The following is a 21552-nucleotide window of genomic DNA, read 5'->3' as shown; positions in this document are numbered from 1 at the left end:
ATGTGAGGCTTTCTGTTAAAAAGAAAGTCATCCATCCATTTTCCTCTGCTTATCCAGTTCAAGGTCGTGGAGTTCAGCAAAGCTGGAGTGTATGCCAGCTGTATGTCATAGGGACGAGAGTTAGGCAACACCCTGACTAGGTCACCAGTCTGTTGCAGGGCTAACACATAGAGACAGATACCACTGGCATTCACGTTCACACCTGGAGTCAATTTAAAATCAATTAACCTGAACCCCGTGCACAACTTTAGAATGCAAGAGAAAGCCAGAGTACCCAGAGAGAACCCGCACAGAGATGGGGAGAACATGGAAGCGCCACACAGAAGGAAGCAAGTTACAGAGACAGATTGATATTCTTTAATCAGGAAATAAAAATGGCGCTGGTGATGGTAATCAGGTTCCGCTGTGCTGGAGGAGTGGTTGAGAGTAGTCGTTGTAATCATCATCACAGCCTCAGGTCATTTAAAGACATTTTTTTTTAATCTGGGTGTGCATTTCTTCCCAGATTGTATTTTGATGCTGTCCCCTTAGTTACACCGGTTCAACGATGATCTCATGTATTTAAATATGTGAGTATGACTGTACCTAACATTTGTAATATTTAAAAAAAACACACTTCAGTTGAATGGATCTGTGTTTTGTGAGACCCCTTATGTTGGTAAATTGGCTACACAGTTTACAGTTTTTCCAACAGTTTAAACACATTTCCAGAAACACCTGTGGCTCAATTTCTCAAAATTCTAAACACAATCTGACAAGAAGTTAACTACTTTGCAACAATTCGGCATATCTCTCAAAAGGAAACAGAGCACTCAAGGCCGTATTCTTAAAACTCATTCTTTCCTCCCAAATAAAAGACAGCTGTTATACACTTTTGGCTTACACACGATCGAACACTGATGTGATTAAATTCAAAACGCTATCAAAAGTGTTCATGTATACTTTGGTTTCATGAAGCCATGTTACATATTTAAATGCATAAAGACCTTTTCTTTTGTAGGGTACTGCATGTTACACCTATGCAGTGTAAGTACAATGAGAAGCATTGCAAAGAAAGGAGTGGTATCCGATACAAAAAATAACATAATTAATATTTATTCCTTACTGAGCTAACAAAAAAATTGCAGTGAAACAGATCAGTCTCTATCTCACCTCTGAGCCTGGCCAGAACTTCATCCACATGGGATGCAGCGTGCTCCCTGGCCAGTCAGGGCCATCAAAAATGTTAGTAAAAGGAGAGTGAAAGAGGAGTGTTACAAGCTGTTCATGGTAGGAACAACTTCAAGGAAAGAGGAAAATACTTTTCATAGCCCTATAAATGAATCAATGAAAATAAATAAATTGAATACATTTGATTTCACTAGATTCTTAGCTCCAATTTTCACTGACAAAGGCAGACACAGTGTCAAATGGATGGCCAAAAATAAACCGTGAGAAACATTTTATTGTTGAGAATAGCTTCTGACTTCATGGGCAAGTATGTCTAAAAAAGATTGTCAACACTGACACACTACTTGATCATGTCTGTCACAAGGAAGATGCGTCTGTCAATTCAACAAAACATCCCATTTGAAATTATCAGCTTTTTGGATGCAACTTTAACTTCGGGTTAACTACAGCGCGAACTATAATTCGGTGCCGGGAAGTTTAGAAATGTGACCATGCAGCTAACAAAAAATGGTCCCACAGTTCTTTAACCATTTGGTGGCATATGTCTGGTGCTCAGTGTGAACAGCCTACAGCCTCTTACGTGAAATAAGTTTATCTAGAAAGGATTCATGAAAAGTAAAGATTAACAATGCATAAACATAGATAGATTTTAGGGTAGTTATAAACCAGTTCCCCTTCATGACTAACACAGTAATCCTTTACAAAGTTGGGTCTCTCTCTTGCTATCAGATCACGTCATCAGCCAGTTCAAGGTCCAAATTAAGTAGGACTCTTTTTAAAAGTGTATCAGTAATATCAGTCATATAACATTACAATTTGCATGTCAACGACCAAAGGTTCATGGTTAAACACAATGCATTGTTCAACATTAGGTAGATACAAAAAATGGCTGACATTGCATACTTTACCTTTGTAATATGACTGCACTGATCTTTGCCTGAATAACAGAACACAGCGAGGTTTAAGTGTGAGCCATGACCTTCACCAAGAGCTAATAGACACATTTTATTCTTTGTATTGTATGTAAACTGGTTCTTGGATTTACCTTTAAATCAACAGTCACTCACTTTCTTTAAGTGATAGAGTCATAAACAACAGTGCGAGCAGGTACTCATTGCTGACTTATGGACAAGATAAATTTAAAAAAGGCAATGGCAGTGATAGATATTTGTCAGAATCAGAATACTTTATTATTCCTCGTTTACAGCGAACACTTTTATTGTATAGGCAAGATATGTATATGTGTACGTACATTGCTGATCTAAACCCTCAGTATCAGAATCAGAATCCCTAAGGAAATTATGTGGGTTACAGTTGATCCAATACAGTAACAGTAACAGAAACAGACTAGACTATTTAACAATACAATAAGTTACAGATTTACAGATTTAAGAAATAGAACAAATATATACAAATCACTCAATAATATATATCAAGGATTGACAGAGGTGATTATAAATCAATATCGAGAATATTGACAGCAACATTACTGAGTAGAAAACAGCGTGTGCAAAAAGGGTGTAGCTATTGCAGTGTTTACAGTGTATACTGTGCATACATGGAGGAGTTGTACAGGGAGTTGGCCACGGGCAGGAATGATTTCCTGTGTCGTTCAATGGTGCTTTTTGGTAATCTCAGTCTCTCACTGAACATGCTCCTGTGGCTACCCAGCACGTCATGGAGTGGGTGGGAGGTATTATCCAACATTGGCTTTATTTTGGACACCACCTTAAGGGAGTGCAGCTCCATCCCCACAACATTACTGCCCTTGCAGATCAGTTTATTTAGTCTGTTGGCATCTGTGACCCTCAACCTACTCCCCCAGCATGCAACGGCATAGAAAATCCTGAGCATTGTCTGACAGATGTTGAAGGACCTCAGCCGCCTCAGGAAATAGAGACGACTCTGGCCTTTCCTGTAAAGTGCAGTGGTGTTTTTAACCCAGTATAGTTTATTGTCTATGTGTACTCCAAGGTATTTATAGTCCTCCGCAATGTCCACATCGACCCCCTGGATTGAAACAGGAGTCAAAGGTTTCCTGGTCTTTGCCACATTGAGCTGCAGATGATTCTGCTTGCACCACGTGACACAGGAGTCACCCACAGCCCGGTACTCTGACTCATCACCCTTGCTGATGCATCCGACCACCGCAGAGTCATCAGAAAACTTCTGAAGACGGCAGGTCTGTGCATAAAAGTGTATAGAAGTGTCTGTAGCTAAGAAGGTAGAGCGGGTCATGTACCAAGCCGAAGGTTTAAGGGGGACAGTGCGTAGAGGTTATTTTATATATTTTTCTAAAAACAAATGTCCTCTATGCACCTGTCATTGATTCAGGTGTGCGGAGTTTTTTTTTTATTATTGCCATCACAAAATGATTGTGTCTACCTGCAGCAGAGTGAGAATCTACACTTTTGGTGAATATAGTGGTTCTTATATACTGTTTTTCTACTCTACTTGTGTGCTCAAAGCACTTTATACAATATGCCTCATTATCCTAAGTGGATTTTCTATGCTTTTTCAACCTTACTGCTTCCTATTCACACTCCCACAGATACATCGGAGAGCAATTTGGGGTTCAGCATCTTGCCTGAGGATGCTTTTTGCATGCAGACTAGAGCAGCCAGGAATTGAACCACTAAACCTTCAGTTTAGTGGCTCACCAGCTCTACCTCCTGAACTACAGCCACATTTTGACGGTGTACGTCAACAACAGCATGCCTAGGGTCACTAGGCCCACTAATGGCGTAGTGAGTAAAGGAAGGCCTAGTGACCTTAAAGCATTTATGAAATACATTGTGTAATTCATTTAGTACAAAATGTAATAACAATGGTCAGTGGAACCAGAATTATAAACCTTTTCAGGCAAGGGTTTAAGTGGGATTTGGCAGGTGGAGGAAGCTTAAGTTCTCACCTAATAGGGAAATGAAAGAGAATGTTACATAAACCTTATCTGTTTAAATTCAATCTGATTACTCCTTCCAGAAACAAATCATGTTAATCAGCAGCCGTAGTGAAATGCACATGGGCACCGACTTTAAAGTATTTTCTTTTATTTTCATTCTAATGGTCAATGAGACATAAAAATGCATGCACAGAAAATTCTAAATGTGTGTGAAAAACAATAACCTAAAAACATTAGCTTACTTGCCCCACAAATAAAAGCTTTCCCCCTGGATTTTATCTTTCTATCACTACATTTACTCTTGCAAAATTCTTAAATTCTTACATTTCCATAGCTGTTTCTCTTATCACGCTTGCTGATACCGAGGACCTAAATTAATAATGTCCATGTAAACTCTACCAAAATACTGCAAAACCAGTTTTGCATTTAATGTCCATCTTAACCTTTGAATAACATCAAATTCTTATCATGTAATTTGTTAAACCCAATATGAAATATCATAACTTCAGCAAAACATCAAATACAGATCCTCTATTTGATTAAGAAAAATCTAACATGAGCTCGGTCATTACATGTAAGGTCAAAATTTCCAGTTTATCGAATGTCGAATGTCACTTGCTAAGCAGGTCTTATCTTTGAAGATTATTTTTAGTCTTCAGTAGTCTTGAATTTGAGAATATCTTTGACAGGCTCATCTTCCTCTTGAGTCCTCTCTGTCTTACATTTTTCTTCATATATGATATTGAACTGCTCACATGCTGTTTTTTTTTTCTACCTTGCAAATACAACTACAGTAACTGTGGACATCTGGAAGATGCGATGTGTGGCTAATAGCACACAGAGCAATATGTGTGCTTGACGATATTTGTTGAGCTTTTTCAAGTGTTGCAAATTAGCTGCCACTTCACTTCTGTTGTGCCTGCAGCTCGTGGTGAAGTGAAACCTCATCTTGATATTATTTGGTTAATGAGCTGCCTATCAGATTTAACTGCAGAAGCCATTTCCACTGAAAATGTCAACACTGAAAGCTGAAATATTTTCTCATGCAGTGTCTTGAACTGCTCTCCTAAAAGCCAAACCGCTAAACTTATATAAAGCTGAAGCTTGTGTATAAAGAAACAGAGTTTAATATGCAGTTGATAAAACAAACAAACAAAGCAAACAAAGAACATTGCACTTTTAGATACACAGCATAGTACAAATTCAACCTAAAAATGAGCAGAATGATAATGCAGAAAGCTGTAGGAACGACTTGTATAATAAAATGTAATACTGAAAGCTTTAAACTTGGAGTATAGCTTTAAAATTTATGTTACAAAGAGATGACTAATTTTAAAAAATCGAATTGGGAAATAACCAAAAGCAAACTCAGATACTTTAAATATTTTGATCCTGGCATCGTGACTTAAAAACAAAAAAGATCTAAAATGAAGAATCTTAAATAAAGGGCCAGCACTCACAACATAATAGTGCGACTTTTGGTTTTCAACTGCTCCACCAACACAGATATCGATCGCCGTACTGTGAATGCTGACTCAGCACTCACACTAATAATGAAGATATCGGTCTTAAAAAAAATTTTTCATCCCACATTTCAAACAAATTCTAGAGGTTAGGTTAATTGGTGATTCCAAATAGCATAGCAATCGTTGTATTATTTTTTATTTTTTTGCCTGTCCCATTCAGTACTTTAGAAATCAGAATTAAAGGCCAGGAAAGAACCCGACGGATTTATCTTTTCAAGTGGAGAAAATATGCCAATGCCATATTGTTCCACTTGATTAGTTTATATTATCATTGTTTATTTATTTTATTTTATTTTAGACCCAAGAGAAGTTACCCTTTTCCCTGCGGTGGGGGCAAGCAGACCACCACCGGCCCGACAGTAGCAGGGAGGCCCAGCGTCACAGACTCCGACCAGACTGCCAACTCCTCCCAGCCCCCAGCCTCGATGGAGTGCAACGAGGGTGTGAAGACCCCATACCTCACTCCGCCCACTCATATGTCGTGTTGCTGCATGCTGTTCTAAACTGCATTTAAAACATGGGAGGGGCATGGTGCTTCCTGCCAGAAAGCAATAGGTGTCAGCACGGCCCCCACCGAGAACACTCAATGTCTATATGCTTTTAAAATTAAGAGGTAGACACCGGCCCCAGAGGCTGGGTTGGATATACAAACCGTACTCTGGACGCCGTATATCACGCTCTCTCTCCCGCTTATTGAATAACTGTGGCGAACCCTGACAGGTCATTCTCGCAGTCGTGACCTCCCAGGTGTGTCAGGTTAATGATCAGAAGGGGCAGTGGAATGGGCATCCCCCCGGAACAAATCACATATCAAAACAAAAAGCATGCAATAACCCCACAAAAATAAAACACTACATGCTAGTAAAAGATCAAAAAATAAAACACAGCACTACATGCAAGGAGATAAAAACACCAAGTTAAACCTGTCCATTCCACCCTGTGACACAGCCACCAGGAAAACACCACCCAAGAGTTACCAGAGCCTCCACCAGAATATGACCACAGGCCCCATGCTGTGCTCTCCAGGGAAAACGTCCCTAGGGAATCCCCAGACGCCCCAAGCCTGCACCTACCGCCGCACCAGCGATACTAGGAAAGGTGGGACAAAACTACGACCCCCCACCCCCGCTGGAGCTGATCACACTTAGTGGTGTTTGTAATTCAACTTGACTGGGTTTAGATTTCTTTTTGGTAGTGGAGGAGGTGCGTCGACGTCGACAGGAGGAAACAGCCAGACATGCCAGAGCCGTAGCGCTGGCCAAGCAGGGTCGCTGGATGAATTGGGAGAGTGTTGAAAAGAGGAAACTCTCATGGAGTGAATTCTGGGAAATGGAGTCTAACAGACTAAGTGTCATCATCCGAGCGACATACGATGTGCTACCTTCTCCAATAAATCTGCAGCTGTGGTTTGGAAAGGACCCAGCCTGCCCCCTGTGTACAGTCCCAACCACACTCAAGCACATCTTGGTTGGTTGTGGGACTAGCCTTACTCAGGGCAGATACACATGGAGACACAACCAGGTCCTCAGGTGTCTAGCCGAGAAAGTTGAGCGCAAAAGAAAATCCATCAATGCTCAACCTTTTACGAACCAAGAGGAGCGTCAGTTTTCATCAGCATTTGTCCGGGAGGGAGACAAGCCGAGGATAAGCCCCTCAACCCCGGACCTGGGCCCACTGAAGGTTGCCATGGATTGGCAGATGCAAGTGAACTTGGATAATGGGCTAATTTTTCCAACAGAGATCGTAACAACTACTCTACGACCAGACCTTGTCCTATGGTCTAACACCCAAAAACTTGCGTACGTCATTGAGCTGACGGTACCATGGGAGGAAGCAATTGAGGAAGCATTTGAGTGTAAGAAGCTGCGGTATGCCAACTTGGCAGCTGAGGCAGAGGACAGAGGCTGGAAGATCAAGGTGCGCCCGGTGGAAGTGGGGTGCAGGGGCTTTGCTACCAGTACAACAGCAAAACTGCTTAGAGAGATTGGGATCAGAGGACAGGCGCAACGGCAGGCTATAAGAGAATTAGTTAACACTGCTGAGAGGACCAGTCACTGGCTATGGCTAAAAAGGGCTGACATCACTTGGGCAGCTAAGGCAGTCAGCTAACCGTGAGACACACGCCCAGGATTGATCGACCCGTGGTGGTCCTGCCTCAACTGGGGGCGTCAAAAGGGTAAAACATAACATTCGTATTTTTGCTGGTTGACTGATACAGCTGTCTCAGGGCCTCCTGGGGACTGTGCAGTTAACCTCATGGTAGTGAAACCAGGAGGAATGAAAAAATAGGAAAGAAAAATGTTCCATTCTTCTCCCCTCTGTTCTTCTTCCCTTTTCTGGGAGGCAGTGGGGAGGTAGAGCGTACAGCCCGATCCGGCAGGGAGGTGTGGGAAGCCAGATCAGGCGCCCCCCTTCCGGCTCTCCTCTCTGCTCTCTCCTATCTTGTCCCTCTTGTCTTACTTGCTAATGGCCGAAACACCGGATGAATCCAAGGTGCACTACTGACGATGTGTCCCAAATTTTAGTATGATAATGTAGATCAGATAATCCCTAAACCTAACCAAGGGCTGGTAAAGTTTCTGGGCTGCCTTTCCTCATAACAGCCATCCCTCAAGATTTTCTCCATTTAAAGCAATGCATTATCAGGGATTGTAACATCTAGTCCTTTTACTGAATATGAATTTAATTTGTTGATATTCTAAAAATATTTTCTTGTTGATCCCATATTGTATAACTACTTTGTCAAACGAAATAAAGTCTATTCCTTCTAATATATGTTCCAAGTATTTAATTCCTTTGCAACTCCAATCTGGGAAGTTAATCATATTATTGTTTTGTAATATGTCAGGGTTGTTCCAGATAGGTGCACGTTTGCATGGAATTAATGAAGACTCCTTCATTTTTAGAAACTCCCACCATGCTGTCAGAGAAGAGCTGATGTTGATGCTTTTAAAGCATTCATGTCGTTTGATGTTTGAACTGATAAATGGTAGGTCTGATATCTCCAGATATCCACAGCGATGACTGCACAAGAGCCCATCTGGATGAAGTCATGTCTGATTGGGAACGGGACCTTCGGTGAACTGGTTGTTCACGCTGAAGTGCGTTCCTTTCAGCTCCCACCCGCAATTTTGACCTGCTCCTTCTGTTTGAAGTGGCCGAATTTGGCCACAATAGAATGTGGTCCGCTGGCTCCCGTCCCCTTAGGCCCGATGCGATGGACTTGATCGAGTGATGTTCTCTGTCCTCTGGCATCTTCAGGTGGGTTTTAACCCTTTAAGACCGGTCGGATCGAGCACGCTCCGTTTTGCATAACTATTTTAAAGCCCTGTAGAACTGCAACCACATAAGCTAGCGCAGTAATTTTTTTTTGCCAATGAAACCGGAGGAGTTGTACTTACATTTTATGCCATCAGCTTGTCCTAAGTCACGCTTCCTTCCACATATAGCTTTGCAAAAATTTTGTAAAAAGCATTTGCAGCAACAAAAACATAATATTCCAGAAACACGCTTTGCCGATCCGATCAGCTGTTCATAACACTTCCTATGTAGGAATAGACGTCAGCGCGAACTATCGCATATCCGCCATTACCTGCCCGAAACCGGAAGTGATGTAATTTTCATGGAAAATGTAGTTTGTTTGTTTTTTTTATCTTCAGGGCCTTTTTTGCAAATTTGCATTATAATATTTATTTTCGGTTTTCCTGAAGTATATAAAAATTGGTGTATCTCAAAAATAAAACTATGAAGACACTCAAAATAAATTTCCTGTGGTGGGAAACTATTTTGTGCAACTTTTTTGTATTTACAGCTTTGAGGGATAAACCTCTTAAATTTCTCTAACTAGAAATATATGTAAAAAAAAAAAAAAAAAAAAAGACTACAACGATTTTCAATTTTTTTGTAGTTTATTGCACTTTTTGCAATTTATGTAGTTACTATGGACTTAATGCATACATATTATTAAAATTTGGGATATAACGGTTGTATTGATGTATAGCAGCTTGGAATGCTTCCAAAAATTGCACTACAGCATGTAAAAATATAAATATAAGATCTGGCGGACTTGGCTGTATTAAAGGGTTAATGAAACCTCTCACCGTTTCTTCCGCATCCTTGTCTGCAGATTGTGTGATACCAGAAAACACAAGGTTATCTCTCATGCTACGGGCTTCCTGTCTCACTTACCTCTTCCTGTCTCACCTACCTCTCCCTTCTCACTTACATCTCCCCTTCTCACTTACCTCTACTAGGTTAATACTGTTGTATTAATACTGTTGTATTAACCTAGTAGTTTTTAAAGATCAACCTTAATCAACTTAGTAATTAAACATCATACAAATGTTGTGTGAAAATCTGTGATGTGTTTTTAAGTGTGTTGAGTTTTAGTTTATTAAGATACCTATTATGGCAGCAGTGCAGCTGCTATTAGTGCTGAGGTCACAGAACTTTATACTTTGACAATGCTCTATAACAGCAAAAACACATAAATACCATAACAAAAACAGAAGCAGTAGCAGTAGCATTTAAAATAAACACCATTACTTTTAAGTTTAAGCAGGAATTCAATTTAAATTAACAACCTTCCTACCTGTGGTCAGAAGTCATGGTTTGTTTCCCTGGTTTCTTGTGTTAACTGGCAACACAATAAATTCCTTCCTAGGCTGATTTAAAACTTTTTTAATTGAAATGTGTCACTCAAACTTTGGTCTCTGGCCTGAAGGTCAGCAAAGCTTACTCCTCTACATAACTGGTGTTAGTTGTATTTTTTTTTTTTAAACTGTTAGCATATACAGATGTTGGGAGTGTGTGGTCTGTATGTTTTGCGAGGGAGCGCATCGCTGCTTCTCCTGAACCCTCCGTCTGCTGGTACATCGGACTCGGAAACCTAAATGACTGATTGTGCTTATATGCGGTCGCTGCTGTCACAATCCGGACCCTGACCAAATGACTGTGGAGGCTGGTTTTGTTGTTGCTCTGACGTCAGCGCAAGCTACAGAGAAGCTGACGGCATGAGTATAAAAAGCCGGCCGGTTTGAAGGCTGGGGCTTCGGTGCTTCAAGCTCTTGCTCCGCACCGGGCTGACAGCAGACTGCGAGGGAGGGCTGAGGGGATCAAGATGCAGTTTCTGACTCGCACTGCCATCGTTTCCCTTCAGCTGACTTTATTCAGCGCAGTGCATGGTAAGCGCTCCTACAGTAAATAAAGAAATACATGGAAATCTTACCATGCATTGGTAAGATTTTCTCTCTGTGTGTGTAGAAAATGATGCTTTGAAGCAGGTGTCTCAATCCAGCTGCATGCTTAGTGACGGAGACCAAGAAGTTTTTTCTTTTTTACTTTTTCTTTTGTGTTTAGTTTGTGTGTAGTTTGATTCGTGATCGTTTTTAATTGATCAAAAGTTGGCCATGCAATTTTGCTGTTTGTATGTACCGTAAACTCTTGTTCTACAAGTGCTTTCTTTCTGTCTTGTTTAGGTGCCAAATGGACATATGATGGTAAGTGTGACAATATTTTACACACAATTTGTAATATATGTATATATATATATATATATATATATATATATATATATATGGTAAATAAATATAAAAAGTTTGAATAATATAATAAAGTTTGTTTTTTGTTTTTTGTTTTTTGGCTTTGCGCTATCCAGTAAGAACTGATATAGAGAAAGCATTATTTTCGTATTGGCTCTTCATCAGTGTTTTAAGTGACAGTGTCAAACAGGAAGACAAAAGCGATGACAGTGTGGTAAACACCATGCACAGTCACCACTTTTGTCTGTGGCGAACAAAGTCGGACTCTACAATTATAACATTCATAAGTGGCTGGCTGCCTTTGTCTGGTGCCTTAAGTTTCATGGAGAGGGACTTCTTGAATCATGTCTATCTCTTACATAAACTACTCTTACTAAAACCTCTCGTCATTATGTTACAGCATAAAAATGTCTGAATGTTAAAGCAAAATCTTTGCAGGCGAAGCAGTGAAAATTTATATAATTTGTCTTGACAGTTTTTTGTTTTTGTTTTTGTTTTCTGGACAAATCTTAAGCAATCTTTAGAAAAAAAAATCATTGATCAAGCCCTCTATCTTTAAAGGTTAACCAAACGGTGGAGGGATTCTTTACTTCTGGTTCTTTTGGGCTGAATAAGAAAATCCCCACTTCTCTGCTCAGTAATTTGTAGCAGAGAAAACTGCTACAAATTACAAAACTTTGACAGTTCCTGAAATGTGCACAATATATAAATATACAAAAAATAGATAACATAGAATAACATAGATTAAATACTAAATGCCACATTATAGTAGTCAGCAGTCTATCTACTGGTAGCACTTTCTGCTGGTGGTGCTACAGCTGAGTCATATAAATTATCTCCACCTCAACACTCCACCCTCTGGCAAAAGACATACAATGAGTCTTTGCACGAGAATAAAATAAATGAGATTAACAATTACTGTTGTATTCCTCTCGCCCTGCTCTGCTACCAGTGTGATGTTGAGAGGATTGCTTAGAAAAGCTTGTTTAAATCTTCTATTTTAAGATTTGTTTTACGTAGAAATTACCCACAGTCTTCTATGTTCTACCAAGTACTGCCTAGGGACCACCAAGGGCCACTAAACATCCTATATTAAAGGGCAGCCAGCATCAAAGTAAAGCACAAATGTTATGAATAGTGAGTAACAGAAAAAGTAAAATAAGAGCAATTTTCTTCTTAGTTAGAGAAGGTTTGCCTAGTTTGAACTTGGAGCTTTTCATCAAACAAGTATTCAGTGATTTTGCAACTTTGCTTGACGACTTCTGGCATGTCATATACAGTCAATCCACATTTGTCTGAGAGGGAGGTTGGGGGCAGTCTTTCATATTTAACCATGGTCAGCTGGCATATGGTGAATGGTGAATCTTTTGATGAATGCTACACAGATAATGAATTAGCAGCAATTGTGCTGCCAAGACGAGAGCATACGCACAGCTTCTTCCATTTTGTCACAAATGTGACATTTCAAATTTGATGAAGTCCATTCATTGCAAACTATTAGCCTGACTTTCATGCTTGAAAAGCTTAGTGCATAGACGCTTACACTTAAAACATCACGCAATGAAAAGATGCACATTTAACAGCTTCCTGCTTTTCTTTTCAGTCCATTTTTTAAAATAATTTTTTCCCAATTTTTGTATTATTTTAAAGCATACTGTGCCTCGTGGCCTTGGAGGAAACGTTTTTGAGAGTTACCCCCCTGACAAAAAAAAACTGAGGTCGCTTTGTAAACCGTATGACTCAATTGTAAATGTGGCCATTTTCGGTGTCTTGCACTTTATAGAAACCTCTCATTTGGAGAGAGACGGCATTCTCACTGCGTGGCGCTTCCTGCAAGAAGCAGCCTGGTTCTCTTTTCTCACTGCTTCAAAAAAAGCCCATAAGCAGAGCCGTACGCCTCCCTCCCACCATCTTGTTTATAGATAATAATAAGTCATTTAGACCAAAGATAAAACATTTATTACACACTAAAACAAACTCTAGCCCTCTTTGGAGCCACCCACTGTTCAGCCTCACACTGTGAGATGTTTGCCTGATAACATTAAACAGTTCGGTTTCTGAAAAATGTCCATGCTAATGTTTTCTGGTGAATCCACACTTTTAAAATTGAAATCTAGGTATTAGTACAAATTCAAAATCAAAAATTGCATAATGTAATAATGTTAATGTTGTTGCAGGACCCCAAGGACAGGACCACTGGTCCGAGCGTTATCCGTATTGTGGTGGAGCGTTACAGTCACCAATAGACTTTAAGTCAGATCTGCTAAGGTTCGATCCCACTTTACGTCCAATTGAGGTTCAGAACTACAACCTGTCTCCAAATGAGCAGCTCACTCTTGGAAACAATGGACACTCTGGTGAGTATACATCAACTGTGTTATCCAAAGAATATGTAAGACGTGCAGTGCGATGTAAGATGTAATGTGCACTTACACTCATCACAAGTAAGACAGCTGTGTATCAAACTAAGCAAATATTTAAGTATGCCATGCTTTGTTTGGCCTGTAAATCTAAAACTTTTTCAAATCAAAGTGATGCGCTCGTCTATGCATTCATTAAAATGTCCACACATAAATGTGGAGACCTATTTTCTGGGTCAAACTTAGGAAAATGATAGGCAGATCTTTTTTCTTCATCTGCCACGGCAATTTTCTATAATCACCCTCTTATTATCTTAACTGTCTGGGAAAATATGACCAAAAACTACTCATCTGATCCGCCTCTGCTTGGACTGACGCATCTTAATGAAGGAAACCAGCTTAAATTTAATGTGCAATATTTATTTAGAACATAGCAAAGTGAAGTGAAACTATGCAATAAACTGTGCGCTGCAAAACTAGTTAGATAAGTTTCTGTCATGTTCCTTTAAGCATCATGTAAAAACTGCTCCATTGGGAATTTTTGTGACAATCATGTATAGCTGAGGATGCATGTCATGTCTGCTGAATGTTGGTAAGGATGCATTGCTGTTATATCTGCATAACAAAACTGCTTTCCACACACAGAATGCAAATAACACAGAAATGCTTATGTGTGCATACCTGATGGGTTGCAACACCACAAGCTGAGTGACATCATCAGTGTGATGTGTATTCCAAATGGGCTGACAAAGCGTTCGTCATGCACTGACGATCATGCGAAATGCACTCTGCGTCACCTGGCTACCCCACTTTGACAGCACAAGAGGGTGGGGATAGGGAGTGGTGGGGGGTTGGGGGTTGGGGATTTGGCATGCTGACTTCCTCAGTTTAGATAAAGCTCATGTTTTGTGATGGCCCAGTGTTTACTGGTGCAGTCATGACTCTTTATGTTGATGTATGCTTTCATTTGCTTTGATTCACAGTGCAGCTTTCGTTGTCCCCCATGATGTCTATCTCCAGCCTACATAACCAATACACTGCGGCTCAACTCCATTTCCACTGGGGCTCCGCCAGTCGGCCTGCAGGTTCTGAGCATACGGTGAACAATAAGCAGTATGCTGCAGAGGTAAACAATGCAAACTGCACTTGTCACTACCCAATACTGGCTCTAGAGATAGTGGTGCAAAGTGACTGAACACATTTGCACTACTTACACTACACTTAAGTATAAATTCAAGGTAGGTGTCCTAAAGTACTTCAATATCTTTGCAACTTTCTACATGTACATGTCAAATATTCGTTCTGGTTGGTTCATCAACTCATTCATTTCCTGTTAGGGTGAATGGTGTTAGGCAATAAGCTATACCATCATAATATCAGCTGCAAGTAATATGACTAAGATGCAGCTTTTCTGACCAAGCAGTAGTCTATCTCATTTTCTCCTTGACTCTACCAACTCTTAGTTACTGATTCATTCTGCCTTTTCTTTGCTACTGGTCTTCCTGCCAGCTCAACACTCTCAGTTGAGAGGTAGCTTCTCACCTCACTTCACCTCACCCCTTTGGCATGTATGATTAAACAGTATATTTTTCTTTGTAGGTGACTACCTTCAGTCCTAGTTAGATTCCAGCAGAGCCTCACTGACTCTGACTTTCCATAGTCAATTATTGCAGAGTCTACCTTAGAATATAAAGCGCCTTGAGATGACTGTTGTTGTGATTTGTGAGTGAATTGAATTGAATTGAATGAGAAGAGCAACCTTCAATTAATATGCATTAGGAGGAAGGTGGACTAACAAAGTAAATGGAAGTAAACAGAACTGAAACAGAAGTTATAATCTTTAAATGAGAGAGCGGAGTGAGGTTATTAAATGTCACACAATATTCCTTCTGTCAGGATTTAAAGATAGGATTATCTGGCTCTGTTTATTTAAATAAGTCTTACCCTTATCTGCACTTAGAAGTGACAACTCTGGCTTCGAGCAAAGCATTAATACTTTGTGACTGAAACGTGTGACATTTGACTGGCAGGGGAATCGAAGCCACTGACACCCTTCAAAGATGATGTTGCTAAATATGAAATATGAAAAGCATCCGCATGTCACTGTTGTGGTTTGTTGAGACTGCTGCAAATATGTAGCTCACATCCATCTGTCAAATGTGTTGTTTCTATGCGCTGCCTATTTTAATGTGCAATCAAGTGTAAATTGAAATTATATGTATAAAAACTTTACACCCTCACTGCTAATATTACAGAGAACATAGATGATTCTTTTACCAAAATAAATCATTGGTTTACAGTCATCAAATCAGCATTTTTGGCATTTAGTTGCATATACTAAAAGTCAGAAAAAAGACATAGGTCAGTATCAGAATGTTCATTACTATATGTTATGTAGTCTCTTGCCTCAGAAGGGTTTTAGAGGACTGTATGTACCAGGCTATTATATACTGTGGTTTTAAACCACTTCGCTAAATGAGTGGCCGTCTGTGCTATTTAACGTGTGAAGTCCTGTAAACAGGTTTTACACAATAGCTTCATGTATTTACTTTGGCACTTCAGGTAAAGAAGACGATTTGAAAGTCAAGTTTAAAGTAAAGTAGGTGAAAATGGGATACCGCTGTATATAATTTGGAATTATTTGGATTACAGTGGGGAGACTTAAACGACTGCTGAAACGACTGCAACCTGTGTTCTTTTTATGTGACCACGCTCCAGCTGCTGTGCAGCCACATTTAAGGTGCTGTGGTTTGACCTGAGTTTCTGTGTGGACACGTCGAAAACATGCGTCTTTTCAAGTCTCTCCAGACTCCAGAACCACAGTTCCTTGATGACATGTTGTTTTGGAGGCATGGCATGATGGGAAATTGAACATTTCCCTGAAATAGTGAAAAGGCCTTCCTTAATTCTCAAGACAGAGCAAAGTCTGTAAATAAAACTATATATTTGGCCAGAAGAGCTAAGAAGCCTTTGGGTTGTACAGAATATAGAATAACTTTCTGCTATAAGTAATATTTTCTTTTGGTATTTTCTTCCATAGAAGATTGTATTCAATGCTTTCTGAATACCTCCACTTATGTTCAACCCAACTAACATCTACTCTCTGCATTGAACAGCTATTATAAGTGTAAACGGTTGTCATTTAAATAAAAACAAAATAACATGGAGAGCAGAGACGTTATAATGACATGATATACCAACCTCCATGCTCGCCCAAAACTAAGTAATAGTCTGAACACAGGGTAGTAGTCTTAAGGTACTTTAAGGTTTATCACAGGGCTGTTGCAGTGATGCAGTGGTGTACATAACAATCTGGCAGTGTATGCGTCACTTTTTCCATAACCCCACCAAATCGCTGCTATTAGTACTGTGTCACAGATGGCTTGAGTTATAAAAATGAGAGTGATTTACATAAAATACCTTCTTGTTTTGTTTTTCTCCACAGGATCTTGACATATTGTTCTTTTTGTTCACAGTTGCATGTAGTGCATTACAATTCGGATAAGTATCCCAATATTTCCACTGCCGTGGACAAATCTGATGGCCTGGCTGTGCTGGGTGTGCTGGTTGAGGTGAGACCTTGTGGACAATGTTCTGTAATTTTGTTTTCTTCTGTAAAGTAGACCTAACTATTTGATTATCTGTGTTTCTATAAAGGTTGGGATGTTCAATCCAGCTTTTGAACACATTCTGAAGTTCATAAATGGTATTAAATACAGAGGTAAGACCTGAGTGCTAGTTTTTTCTAAGTACTAATGTGGAGTAAACATAAGCCTATGCAAAACATAAGCTGTGGCTTTAGTTTGTGATTCTTTATCTAGGTTTGAGGTCTGAATCATTCATATGACAGTCATGGATTTTACACTAGTGTCACCCAACAGCTGATTTCTGTTTTGTCATTCCGACTGTCAGATCAGAAAGTGAAGGTGCCTGGTTTCAACATCAGAGCTCTGCTGCCTACGCGTTTGGATGAGTATTATCGCTACGACGGCTCACTGACGACTCCTCCGTGCTATCCGAGTGTCCTGTGGACAGTGTTCAGGAATCCCATAACAATTTCTCGCAAACAGGTGCTTCAGCAGCTGAAGTGAATTTTAACTAGGTTTAATATTAGAATAAGAAAGCAGATGCAAACATTTTTGAGATGTGTCAGTGTGGCGTCTTTCTCTCATTTAAACTTTATTGGTGTGGAAAAGCCTTTGTGCTAAACTTGCTTTTGTTTTTCTGTGCTTTATTTAGTTTCTGAGTCTAGCAACAGCGCTCTACTCCTCAAATGCCCAGGACTCAGCCCCTATGCCGCTGAATAACAACTACAGGAAAACGCAGCCTGTTGACAGTCGGCTCATCTTGGTATCTTTCAAAGAACGTAAGTATGGTCTACAAACATGGCTTGCTTTATTACCTGAGAATGGGTGAAAAGGTCACATAAGCGACATGGCTGCTGTGCTGCTTTAAAACAAAAGGCTGAAAGACATATTTGAATGAATTGAGGGCATTTATTCTGCTGCAGAGATTACAGCTGTCATGCTGGCTTTGGCTTGTATGGTGTCACCTGCTTGTGGCTGAGATTTGATGCTGATCATTTTTAAATTTGATTGAGCTTGATGAGCTTGTCTGGAAGTACGCCATCTTTTAAGGCATGTTGATTTAACCACTCCTCTGACATGCTGAAAACATCTGCAGCCCTTAAATTTGTCCCTAAAGTCTTACTTTTATGTGGTTGCCTGGTGTACCGCAATGTATGGTATTTAGGTCCATATTGTGTGGTATGAATGTGCATGGTTTCCTCAAAGCTTTCCACGCAGAGCTATGCTTTCCTAATGAGACGTGCTGTGACATGGCAGTGTGAAATCCCATGCTATGAGCTTTTCAGAAGCGCTAGTTAGCAGACAGTAGCTTGTGCTTTTACTGTATCGCTATGAGCAGCGCTGTTGCATGCTGGGCTTGAAGATCCGTCATCGTCCGAATGAGTATCCAGCTTGCGGGGATGTTTAACAACATTGGCTCTGTGTCTGATGCAGGCAGAGGACTGCATGGTACTCTTACAGTTACATCTCCGTTAACAAGGAAGCAAATCATACAGCAGCTACTGGTCGGCGACTTAGGAGACCTGGCTGATGAAGACCTGCATAAGCTCCTACCAAGTGGTTCAGAGAAACACCATGCTGGCAAGAAGAAAGACCTCAAAACCCAACAGAGTGAGAGACTGGCCAAATCCAAACAACAAACGCTGAATCCATCCCTTTGGAAGAAAAGCCAGGCCAACCGCCATGTGGGAAAACTCGGGCTAGCAGAAAACACACTGAGCTACGTCTCACTGGAGCAGAGGGTTTCCCACCAGCTCAAACAGTCCCATGCTGAGAATCAGATGGTTCAGGCTCTCAGAGATGCAGTTTTCCCTGAGCTTAACCTAAAAAGCTACCTAGAGTGCAGGTCAGACTTAGCTCTCCCTACCATCAGGTATATTCTCCAGGGCCGGCCAACAGATGAGGCTACTGAGTTAAATCATTCCCTGACTAAAGCCATGATGAATCAAAGAAAGACTTCCACAGCATTGGAGAAAGACTTGCCAATGACACAATATAATGGTCATTCCACTGCTACAGTTTCCAGGAAACCACAAAGCCAGGGTTATCCACATCCTTGGCTTTTGCCTATGGAGTGGGAAGACTAGAAAGATGCTTGGCATTGTTGAAACTCACAGTGTGACTTTCTGTAGCAGAGATCAGTTGTGTGTCCCACAATGACAGCCAAATTTCCAAGCCACGCCCTGCATTCTTTTAACCAGTTTATGCTCTATGTATGTGATATTACAATTTTACTTTGCCGTGTGTGCACATATTTGTAGTTTTCAGAAACTTTAACAGTTTTTCTTTGTCACAGATCTTGTTTGTTTGTTTTTTGCACAAAATCAATTGGATGCAAAACCAGTGCCCAACAGTGACTGTCCTCGGTATAATGATAGGACTATCTCAGTGTGTATATTTTTGTCATGAAAATATATATATTATTTTTTTAATTTGTTAGTGCTTTTGGTATCTTTGCCCACGTTTGCCTGGCTGAGCAATGCTTTTCAATAAACTATAAAAAATGACAAATTTCCTGTGTGAAAATCTTTATGTGTCAACTTGTACGACTAGGAGATGTCAAGGACCATTTAAAGTGTTTTACTGGATGCCAAGCTCAGTCCTATAGTATGGTAGTTCTGGAGCCATGCTAGTAATTATTGTCTTACACAATGTAGAAATGTGGCTAAACCAAAAGAATTTCTTTTGAGCTAACATGATTTTCAGATCTTTGCAGGGTAACCGAAGCTTTTTACATTTCACTTCTATATTTATATAGACTAATTAAGCATTAAAGGTTTTCAGTTGCACATCTATGAACAGAATTAGATGCTTAAATAGAAGAAATTACAGCAAGTTATTAGACTACATTATGTTTATTTTGCATGTCACGAAAAAGAAGTGTGTACTTTGTAGATTCTGCACCTAACTATCTAGAGGAGGATTAAACAAGTAGTCAAATCAAAATGTTGAGGGTTAACTAGTTGAGATAAAGTTTTAGACTGAGCTTGTGTATTTAAAATTCTGACTTGATCCAGGTCACAGCACAGATGATTTCTTCTTTTTCCTTGAGCTGGTCCCAAAAGGGAACCACTACACACCCTCTGTATGTCCTCCTCCACCACATCCATGAATATTCTCTATGGTCGATCTCCTTTCCTCCTGTCTGGCATCTTCAGCATCCATTGTCAAATATATCCACTATCCCTCCTCTGCACATGTCCAAGCCATCTCAGCCTTTTCTCTCTGACTTTGTCTCCAAACCACTCAACCTGACCTGTCCCTCTGATGTAATTATTTGTAATCCTACCCATCCTGGTCACTCCTAGCGAATTTTACCGTCTTCAACTCAGCCATGTCCAGCTCTGCCCTCTGTCTTTTTAAGGATACCACTGTTTCCATACAACACATCATGGCAGACCTCACTACCATTTTTGTAAAACTTCCCTTTCAATCTTGCGTCCTTGTGTCACAAATCATCTCAGACACTTGTCTCCACCCACTCCACCACCCTGCCTGCACTCTGTTCTCCACCTCTTTTCCACACTGCCCATTGCTTTTTGTATGGCTGACCCCAGGTATTTATACTCATCCACCTTCCCTTTTCCATGCATCTTCACCATTGCACCTGTCTCACCGTCATTCACAGATGACTCATTTATACAATATATACATTTTTCAAATGGGTCAGCAGTGTGCGGCAGAAATTTAAGAGGAACTAAAATTCCTATATCGTGTCATGAGAGTGTCTGTTTCTCCTATGAAAACTACTGAAATTTAATTATTTTCCCTCTATTATCAGTCGTGGATCACTCTTTCACTATTTTATATCTGAGTTAAAATCTGTTAAAATGCATTTTCACTATTTCTCTCTCTCTCTCTCTCTGTTACTCAGACGACCTCTCTTGGATAAACACTGGTACGTTGCATCAGACTCAGTAAACAATTTAATTAAGACTTGTGAAATCATGTTAAGCTACACAATGTGGATGTTTTGTAATAATAATTTCTAAATTATTTTCATATTTCTTAGCTCACTAAACACAAGTCTAAAAGTAAAGACTTATTATTAAGACTTACTAAGTATTGATTTCTGTTCATTTATGATGTGTCACATGAAAATTCAAGTTTATAATTAATCCTCTGAAATATGAACAAACCCCATTAGAAAATATTATTTATCAATAATTGCCACTTATGACAAAATATATATTTATGCTGCTCTGCAGGTTTAATGGTTCCCATACTGGTGAGCTGTACACTGGGGCTTGTTTTCATTGTCACCTTGATGTGCTGCATATTAAGGCAAAAAAGGTAGGTAAAGGGCAAAATCACAGAAAACATCCCTTACATAACAATAACTTACTGTATACGTTTTGTTTTTTAACTAAACCGCATCTGCTCTGCTTGATTATTTCCATTCCTCAAACAATGTTGTCAAGGCGCTCAAACCTGGTTTGCCCCACACTAAATATCTAAATACAACAA

At 39.9% G+C, this 21552-nt stretch overlaps 2 protein-coding genes across 2 annotated transcripts; both read left to right on the top strand.

The window, feature by feature from the left end:
- The first annotated feature begins 3272 nt into the window (after window positions 1–3272).
- On the top strand, window positions 3273–8223 carry LOC109203016 (uncharacterized). Its single transcript, XM_019362044.2, has 2 exons — window positions 3273–3352; window positions 5897–8223. The coding sequence occupies exon 2, from the start codon at window positions 6874–6876 to the stop codon at window positions 7705–7707; it is 834 nt and encodes a 277-aa protein (XP_019217589.1). The 5' UTR covers window positions 3273–3352; window positions 5897–6873; the 3' UTR covers window positions 7708–8223.
- A 2402-nt stretch (window positions 8224–10625) lies between these two features.
- On the top strand, window positions 10626–19596 carry ca12 (carbonic anhydrase XII). Its single transcript, XM_005470697.4, has 9 exons — window positions 10626–10781; window positions 11076–11096; window positions 13316–13495; window positions 14482–14624; window positions 16975–17070; window positions 17156–17219; window positions 17411–17568; window positions 17738–17864; window positions 18520–19596. Exons 1-9 carry the CDS (start codon window positions 10718–10720, stop codon window positions 19170–19172), a joined length of 1506 nt encoding a protein of 501 aa, XP_005470754.1. The 5' UTR covers window positions 10626–10717; the 3' UTR covers window positions 19173–19596.
- Window positions 19597–21552: the final 1956 nt, after the last annotated feature.

The sequence above is a fragment of the Oreochromis niloticus genome, linkage group LG7 (assembly GCF_001858045.2).
Source record: "Oreochromis niloticus isolate F11D_XX linkage group LG7, O_niloticus_UMD_NMBU, whole genome shotgun sequence".
Taxonomy (NCBI): Eukaryota; Metazoa; Chordata; class Actinopteri; order Cichliformes; family Cichlidae; genus Oreochromis; species Oreochromis niloticus.
Note: the sequence above shows the minus strand (reverse complement) of the source record. Positions and strands in the feature narration are given on the sequence as shown.